Source organism: Nicotiana attenuata, unplaced genomic scaffold, assembly GCF_001879085.1.
Source record: "Nicotiana attenuata strain UT unplaced genomic scaffold, NIATTr2, whole genome shotgun sequence".
In the NCBI taxonomy this organism is placed as follows: domain Eukaryota; kingdom Viridiplantae; phylum Streptophyta; class Magnoliopsida; order Solanales; family Solanaceae; genus Nicotiana; species Nicotiana attenuata.
In genome coordinates, this window is record NW_017672615.1 from 131,658 (window position 1) to 140,831 (window position 9,174).

The 9,174-nt window shown below is 39.2% G+C and overlaps 1 protein-coding gene across 1 annotated transcript; it reads left to right on the forward strand.

Moving 5' to 3' along the window:
• The first annotated feature begins 1,770 nt into the window (after window positions 1-1,770).
• LOC109213866 (protein NRT1/ PTR FAMILY 1.2-like) lies at window positions 1,771-6,904 on the forward strand. The gene is made up of 4 exons (XM_019377704.1): window positions 1,771-2,007; window positions 3,155-3,372; window positions 4,809-5,359; window positions 5,739-6,904. Exons 1-4 carry the CDS (start codon window positions 1,905-1,907, stop codon window positions 6,595-6,597), a joined length of 1,731 nt encoding a protein of 576 aa, XP_019233249.1. The 5' UTR covers window positions 1,771-1,904; the 3' UTR covers window positions 6,598-6,904.
• The last annotated feature ends 2,270 nt before the right edge of the window (window positions 6,905-9,174 follow it).

Genomic DNA, 9,174 nt, shown 5'->3' on the forward strand with positions numbered 1-9,174 from the left:
ATGCGAGTGAATCATGGAAAGAACTTTGCGAGCATAATAAACCCTGCTAATCAACAGATTAGATAAGTCAAGTGATTACATCAATCGGAAGAACGCAAGAGGAGAGACGTTAATTCCATAACCCTCGAATATCCCCATTTCATTGAATTCTTTCTAAGTGTTTGTTTGCTCCACTTGCGAGCTTATTTTCTTATATAGCCGGTAGATGTATAACATATATGTACAATTTACGTATAATATATGTATAAATATGTATAATTAATGTATGCGTATATCGACTAAAAAAAAGTAACAATACTCCCTTTGTCTCATATTAACAGTCGTGGTTACAAAAAATAGTTGTCTCAAATTATTTATCAGTTTAGAAGTTCAAGAGAAAACTGATTATCTTTTTCCTTTTTTACCCTTAGTAATAATTGTTCTTGAAGATGGAGATAACACATAAATAGAATAAATATTCAATGAAGAGAGATTATATCTTAAGACATAAATAAGGACAGAATAGTCCAGTCTTTTTTCTAATTAATATTTCTTAAAGGGTGTGTAAAAGAAAAATACGACACATAATATAAGATGAAGCGAGTATATGTGAGCGAGTAATTGTGTAACAATCCCAAAAAAATTCCCTTAATGGAAAATGACTTCTTGGAAATCAACTGAAGTCATTTTCCGAGTCCAAAACATAACACGCGTCCATAGGCATAAAGACGTCGGTCCATACATATTCACGAGATGTGATGTCAATTTAGCAATACGGTCCACTTTTCATCTAATTTCGCTCTTTAAGTTTTGCAGTCAGATGTGGCAAAGTAATAAATGTGCTTTACCATTTCATTAAATAAATTTATAAGTTTGGGGGAAAAAATCCCACTAAACTAAACATCAAAGTTTTTTTTCGAAATTGGTTTTTTCCTCACCAACCAAAATTGGAAAATAGTAGGGTGCGGTCCGTGAAGGGGTTCAAAAAGGAGAAAAATTAAAAAAGATTGTGACAAGTGAGAATTGAACTAGCAACCTAGTAAATATTTTAAATTCTTTTGACCTCTGAGCTATACTTTTTAGATGTACAAAGGGAATTCAAAATATAACATATAGAGGTAATAATCGAAATTTACCTTATATATACAATATAAGTTTTTGATAAATCTGCTTCTGATGGAGAGCATATGCCCAGATTGTTTGTGCATAAATTTTAGATTTTTTTTAATTTTAATTATATCATTGACATTTCTGTAATTATAAAATATTAAAGAAGCTCTTTACTAGATTCTCTAAGCATTATATATAACCCGAAAGTCCCACGTTTTGAAATACTTGTCCTATAGAATAATAATACTACTACAAATAAGGATAATTATAATACTATTATTTCAGAAAAGGAAATATCTAAAGTCAGAATTCAGTTGGTAAAAACAAGAAAGAAAAAGTAGGAGTTAAGTAACACAACTTGAGAGAGAACATGGACACGCACGTCGGCTGAGGCACAAGGCGGTCCAACAGTTTCTGCTGAACCCAATAATTTTTGCTCAAACAATATATTTACTGATTTAAATTCATAAAATATATATATAAATATTAAATTTATAAAACCTAATTATTAGCCCTTGAAGTCTGAATCGCAAAATCCAAAATTCATATAGTTAAAATACTAGCTCCGCCTCTACATAGGTCATACTAAAAAAAGGAAACACGGAAGAGGTAGGGTCAAGTCAAATAACTTCTCGCCACTCCTCGGGATTTTGTTTGTATATACTGTATGTATCTAGTGTAATAGTATTAAAATTGTTATGCGCTTCGTTGCTGTCGCAGAGTAACTGTCTTCACTCTCTGAGTGAGTGCGTCTCTGATGTTACAAAGTTTTAATTAAAATAAAGACTTTTCTAGACTCTAGAGTGATACCGTACATGGCGAATTCTTCAGGTGAAAAAGGCGAAATGATCGAACAGCCTTTGCTTGATGCTTCTGAAACTCAAAAGGGTGGCTTCAGAACCTTGCCTTTCATACTTGGTATGTCGTACCTGTAACATAATAACCTTATTTGCGTCTATAATTTCTTGATAAACACCTGTAATTGCTCTTTACGGAGCTTAAATTTGATAATATTTTTGTCCATGGAGATTTTAATGAAATAGTTAGTGAGACGCATCTAAGGGTGTGGGGGAGGGAGAACCATGAAGTTTAGGGCTCGAAGCCAATGGGGGTAGAAAAAATACTTGGTGATTTCTTGCCTTCTGCCTAACTGTTGATGGGCAGAGTTACCCGGTACCTGTGTTGGTGAGATAGCAGGTACCTGGTAGAATAGTCGAGGTGCGCGCAAGCTGAACTGGACACCATGGTCATATTAAAAAAGAAGAAATATTTGGGGAGTCCTATTCTCTGTTTGATCTTTTATTTTTTTTCATTTTAGTTAGGAAATGCTGCTTTGATAAATGCGGCGACTTTTGCTCTTTATCAAGCTTGAATTTGCTACTCCTTTTGTCTCAATTTATGTGATGCACATACATTTCTACATTTAGACACTTTAATTGTGAACTTCTCATTTTACCTTAATGATATGATTTATTTTAAGAGTTTTTCGTTGTTTCTTAAACTCGTGCAACTATTCCTTATTTCTTAAGCTCGTGCCCAGTCAAAGGCGTCAAAGTGCATCACATAAAATCGGACGAAGGTAGTAATGTTTTTGTCCTTGCAGATTTTAATGAAACAGTTGGGGGTCCTCTAATTCTCTGTTTAATCTCTTAGTTTTGATTTTGGTTAGGAAATGCGTTTTTTATGAATGCGGCGACTTTTGCTCTTTAACTAGCTTGAATTTGATACTCCCTTCGTCCTCATTTATGTGAAACACTTTCCTTTTGAGTGTGTCTAAAAAAGAATTATCTTTTTTAATATTCAGAAATAATTTATTTTTAAGCTTCCCATTTCACCTTTATGAGATGATTAATAGCCACACATATCTATTATGGGTTGTTTTAGATCAAAAATTTCAAAAGTCTTTCTTTTTTAAACTCCGTGCCCAGTCAAAGTGAAGTCAACCGGCATCACATAAAAAATGGGACAGGAGGAGTAATTTTTTTTGTCCTTGGAGATTCCAATGAAACAGATGGGTAGTCCTCTAATATTCTGTTTGACCTTTTGTTTTTCTGATTTTGATTAGGAAATGCGGCTTTGATGAATGCGGCAACTAATGCTCTAACGCCTAATCTGATTCTGTATTTGATGAATGAATATCACATGGATATGACTACTGGGTCCAATATTCTCTACATCTGGTCAGCAACTATCAACATTGCTCCAGTTCTTGCGGCCTTTCTGGCAGATTCTTTTGTGGGTCGGTTCAAGATGATAGGACTGGGATCTGTTGTTACCCTTGTGGTAAAGTTCATGCTTTTTAATTTCTTGTTGGTTGACTATGATCTATGATGAATCTTATGGAAACTTCTGGACCTTTAATAATTGTATACTAGTGTTAGTCGCTTACGGGAACCTTTCATTTGGCATTGCATACCTCGTGAGACATGTCCTTCCCGTCCATTAGTTTTGTTTACCACACTTTCATTTAGATGAGGGCAACCAGTATGGATGTCCATATATAACTCGTTTCCTCTCTTTATTTTGTTTCAATTACAAATAGCTTGAATTTCACTGAATGCATTTTCCTTTTTAAGACTTTAGGAAGAAGTTCCTTCAGATGAGATCGTCTTAATGAATTACAGGTCTTGTGATTTGAATGTGATAGCTTGGTCTAGTTTGTCATTGTGGTGTTCTAACTGAGACAGTATCAGTAGTGCTTAGAAAGCTATTAAGCTAGACTCTGGTGCAGTCCTCAGTCTAAAACTGGGATGTACGAAGTGCAATATGTAAGAAGTTACAGGAAGTAACCATTTTTTAGCCATCCCTTTTAGGTCCTAATCCGAATTATATTCCCATAATCTTTTCTAAGACACTAGTTTCAACCTTGGAGCTCTTGGTGAGATATTTTATTAGTAATATTTTAGAAAATTTGTACAAAAGGGAAGGGGGCCTTTCCTCCTCTATGCGCAAAAGAGAAATGGACAAACCCCAATCTCTTAACAAATAGATGCGTGTACATCTAAGTAAATGCAAGAAGGAAAGGATTCTTCTGTGCAAAAGATTTGAGTATATTGTAAAGAGAGACTAATGTCCAAGCTTAATGAACCTAAATAGGGAAACTTGAGAAGCAATTGAACGAAGTATACTTAGCAAAGCAGCTATTAGTACACTTGCCAAAAACAATTCAGACTCCACATTCAAGGAGCACTGTTTAGCTAAGTAATCTATTACTTCGATTGGCCTCACCATAACAATAATTCAACTTGTAGGTTAGAAGGCTCCGTAAGTATTTAATCTTCAGCACAATATCTTGTATTTGCCTTTGTATGTTTGCAGCACCTTGTATGACTGTAACTAACAACTTAGGGTCACATTCAATTATCCTCCTCTGATACAAAGCTGCGATTAACATGAATAGCATGTAGTCTCAGCAAATGTCATTCTATCTTTACCCAAAGTTTTAGAAATAGCAGCCATAAGCTTACTAGTATGATCACGCAAATAAAAGCACAACCTGTGTTCCCATTTGATGCGACTGAGCCATCAGTTTTTGACTTGAGGGAAGGAGGAGGAGGTAGCAATCACCATTAATTGCTTGATCCTTCTTTACAATTTGAGAATTGAAGGAATCATTATCGCCCATCTATTGCAAATTTGTAATATGAAGAATCATAATGATCTGCTTAAACTTGGTAAATTTACCGATTATAATTCTAGATATTCAATGTGTTTTGAAGGGGATGTTTCTGTTTTGGCTGACATCAGTGATTCCGCAAGCAAGACCTCCACCCTGTATCGGTTCCAACAACATTTGCAGATCAGCAGAGATGTTCCAACTCTTCTTCCTGTGTTCCTCTTTGGGCCTCGTTGCCATTGGAGCAGGTGCAATCAAATCTTCATCTTTAGCATTTGGTTCGGATCAGTTGAAACGGGAAGTATATCAAGAAAATGCGCGCGCAATAGAGAGCTACTTCAGCTGGTACTATGCCGTGTATGCTTTGTCTGTCCTGGTTGCTCTCACGTGTCTTGTTTATATCCAAGTCAACCTGGGGTGGGCTTTAGGTTTTGGAGCTCCTGTTTTGCTGATGTTGTTTTCAACTCTTTTAATATTTTTGGGTAATCCATTCTACGTGAAGCTGAAGCCTAAATCGAGCTTAATCACTGGATTAATTCAAGTGATTGTAGCCTCTTACAGAAATAGATGTCTCAGACTGTCGTCACAGAGTGAAGATATACTATACCATCAGACGAAAGGATCAGTGATAGTTCTTCCTAGTGAAAAGCTAAGGTAACTTCATTCTTACCAATTGTTAGCTTTTCTGTTGGTCATCTTACTTTCTGTATATGCTTGAAAAAGAACCTATCAATATGGTAAATTATTTTTTGCTTATTTAGCCTGTATGCTCTTTCGTCCTGAACTAAACTATTATGTGATCCATCATTTTATTGCTGTTGCACTTCTCTTACCTCTATAGGAAATTGTGAAGTTCATTGCTTCGACCTGCGTCAGCTGATGACCAATATAACTCAATGTGCTCCTGTCTCCAGCTTTTATTGTTTAAGGGTCCTAATGTCATGCTGTTCAGTATTCATAAAGCTACTGGATGTTTTTTTGTTCCTGATATACTTGTTTGTATTGTGTTTTATCTTCAATTTATTGCCTTTAGGTTTCTGAATAAAGCTTGCATTGTACAAGATCCTCAGTTGGATTTGAGCCCAGATGGGGAAGCAACAGATCCTTGGCGTCTTTGCACTGTAGATCAAGTAGAGGAGCTGAAAGCACTACTCAATGTTGTTCCAATCTGGTTGACAGGGGCTATCATGAACATAAATATAATCCAGCCCTCTTTTCCAGTACTTCAAGCGACTACCATGGATCGGCATATAGGTTCAAGCTTTGAAATCCCAGCTGCCTCCTTTGGCATCTTTGCTGTCATCGCTGCTATTATTTGGATTGTCCTCTATGATTGTTTGGTTCTTCCCATAGCATCAAAAATGACCGGGAAACCTGCTCATTTCAGCACGAAAGAGAGAATGGGGTTTGGGATGTTTCTTTCCTTCCTGTCAGTCTTAGTGATGGCAGTTGTGGAAGGTGTCCGGAGAAGTATTGCAATCAAGGAGGGGTACTCGGATGATCCACAAAGCGTGATCCCTATGTCAGCAATGTGGCTACTTCCCCAAAATTGCCTTGCTGGCTTTGCAGAGGCCCTAAATGCTATCGGCCAAAACGAATTTTATATTTCAGAATTTCCTAGAAGCATGTCAAGTGTTGCTTCTGCTCTATTAGGAGTTGGTATGGGTGTGGCAAGCTTACTAGCAAGCTTTATAATGAATACTATCAACAAATTGACGAGAGGAGGAGGGCAGGAGAGTTGGGTATCAAGCAATATAAACAAGGGTCATTTCGACTACTATTATTTGGTTCTGGCAGGATTAAGCGTGGTTAACCTACTGTGTTATATTGCTTGTAGTAGAGCATATGGTCCACGTAAAGGAGAGAAGAGGGAGGTGATTGAAGAAGACTAGCCATGAATGGGAATAAGAACTTCTTAGATGTCTTAGCTTGATAGGCGACACAGTTGCCAATCCACGTACTATTACTAGTATATATCATGTTAATATTATACACGAACTAAATGCGAAAAGGGGAGGGATGTAGAGCGGGCATAAGAACCCGTAGCGTGGGGATAAGAACCTGAGATCAATTATGTTTTTCAGCAATGATGAGTTATCAGTGTGTATGCCTTTATTTTGAGCATGGCTGATGCTAATGCATGTATCAGAAGATAGTTTTAGCTTGGATTATTAAATGATTTGAAGCTTTATATACTTATCTTGTTGTACAGCTTGTCTGGGTTACACATTAACACCATATTTTATAACGTGGCTATGGCAGATTATATCCTTGTTTGGCTCAAAAGTTAACAATATACTTTGTAAGCTAGAAAACAATCAAAAGTAAAGAAAGGGTAAATCGTAATCAAATATAATAAACCTAGAGATGCAAAGACGATATTATTGTTATAGATCTAGTATTGCAAAGTGATAATATGAACTCAATAAGATATGTTCGTTTGAGATAGAGATAGAGAGAGAAAGCCAGAAAATGAGAGAGTTGTATTAGATCCGAATTTTTCTTTTACAATGTGAAGGTCTCCTTTATATAATAAGAGACCTTCCTCGAAAGAATCAAAAAGTTACAAAGACAGGTAACGTCTCCCTAATGAAGACACTGAGTCCTAAACGATGTCGCTTTTGTCCCCACGTCCGAGTCGTACCCGCTACGTTAGTCGGCGTACACTCACTGGGCGTACCCACTGGCGTAGAGATGCTGAGGGTCAAATTTGACCCTATACAGTTAGTCCCTCCGCTCGTTGGAGACGCATTCAGTGGGCGTCTTCGATGGGCGGAAATGCGAACCTCGGCTTAGGAGAATTTGACCTCGACCAGGGGCGGCAATATGAATGAGGTGAAATATATGACGTTGTTGAGCCACTGACGCGTGGCTTCCTTTTTGGAATGACGTCATCGCCTGTATGCATCATTATTATATTTGCCCCCGAGGCGGTTCAGAGGATGATGTGACATTTTGGTTTCCCGCGCACGTTTTGAATCATGACTCTTCGATTTCTGCGCAACTTATCCCTATAAGTAGGAGAGAGGTTCGATTCGATTCAACTTTCAAGCCTTCGGAAAGCATTTTCTGATTTACTCCTTTGTCTTTCTTTCCTGTAACCGTTATTTCGTGAGGGACTCTCCCACTTCTGTTGAAACCACACTTCCTATCGTCAGTGCTTCGTTTCTTACGTAGTATAATCATGACAAAACGTGGACAGAGTAGTAAAAAGGCCAAAGATAATGCCCCGTCTAAGGTTCCGCCATCTTCCGGTGGTGAAGGGGAAAAGGCGGAGAAGGCCCCTGTTCCTCTCAGTGTAGAAAACGTCCTTCCGAAAGAGATGCATGTTCGCAGGGATTTTCCAACTAAAAGCCCAGACCTTCCCTGGGAGCACAACGTTTTATTACAATCCTATTTAGATGATCTTCGAGAGACGCACCATATTCCGGACCACGTGGAAATGGTTCCAGCCGGGACGGACTATACCAATGTGCACCGGCCTGGATATTGCACATTCTATGAGTACCCGTTCTTGATCGGTTACAATCTTCCAATCTACCCTCTGATGGAGGAGCTTTGCCGTTTTTACAATGTGTGTCCGGCTCAGCTCACTCCTTACACCTTGAAGGTGTGCCGTATTATGACCACTTATGCGGCCAGGGCTGAGTGCAGTGTCTCGGTCCACTACCTCTTACAGTTATTCAGCCCAGGTTACCTGAGGGGTACCATGCTGCAATTAAAAAGTCGTGGCACAAGGGGCTTGGTTGTTAAAGCCGATGATAAGCCCAACCGCCGCTTTTGGCGTAAATATTTCTACATCAGGACGGAGCACCTCGTGTCGAATCCCGAGGGGTTCCCGGAAAGATGGAATCCAGAACGTAAGTATTTCTACTCGTAGAATTCAGGACTGCTTGCGCTTTTGACCCTACGGCCATTGTGATTTCTTTGCTTTTCTCCCTTTTTTATTCGCAGAGAGGGCTTCTCCACCCCAGTTCACTGATGACATTAACTCATGGGTGGAAAGAATAATACCTTATGCGGAGGAATGCCGTACCTGTTACCTGATGCCCGTCAGGTAATTCTTTGGCTACGGTTTGGGAGTTCCCTACGTTCTTGTTACCTGACTTATTCGCATTGGCAGGTCGGAGCGCCCCTAAGAAGAAGAAAAAGAATGTCGTCACCTCGCCTGGGGCGGGGACTGATTCTGAAGACGGATACATACCCTGTGGTTCGCCCAGTGATGGCGCTGCGGAGGTTCCTCAACCGCTGCCCGTGGCGGCGTTCACGAGGGGAGCGACTCCTTCAATGCCATCCCCACGGGCTGTGGAGGAGACTTCTAAGAGCGAGGAGCCGCCGGAAAGGAAAAGACGTCGGTTGATAACCGGCAAGGGGATAGCCATAGAAGACGAGGGGGCGAGCGAGCCCCATCGGGAGTCAAGGCCAGTTTTTATGGCAGATGCCATCCGTTCCGGGAGGTCGGCTCCCCA

Bases quoted from the DNA above. Each gene is read 5' to 3' on its own strand.
- LOC109213866 (XM_019377704.1), top strand. From the start codon at position 1,905: ATGGCGAATTCTTCAGGTGAAAAAGGCGAAATGATCGAACAGCCTTTG. The intron at 2,008-3,154 runs GTATGTCGTACC...GATTTTGATTAG, and splicing joins AACCTTGCCTTTCATACTTG to GAAATGCGGCTTTGATGAAT. The intron at 3,373-4,808 runs GTAAAGTTCATG...TGTGTTTTGAAG, and splicing joins GATCTGTTGTTACCCTTGTG to GGGATGTTTCTGTTTTGGCT.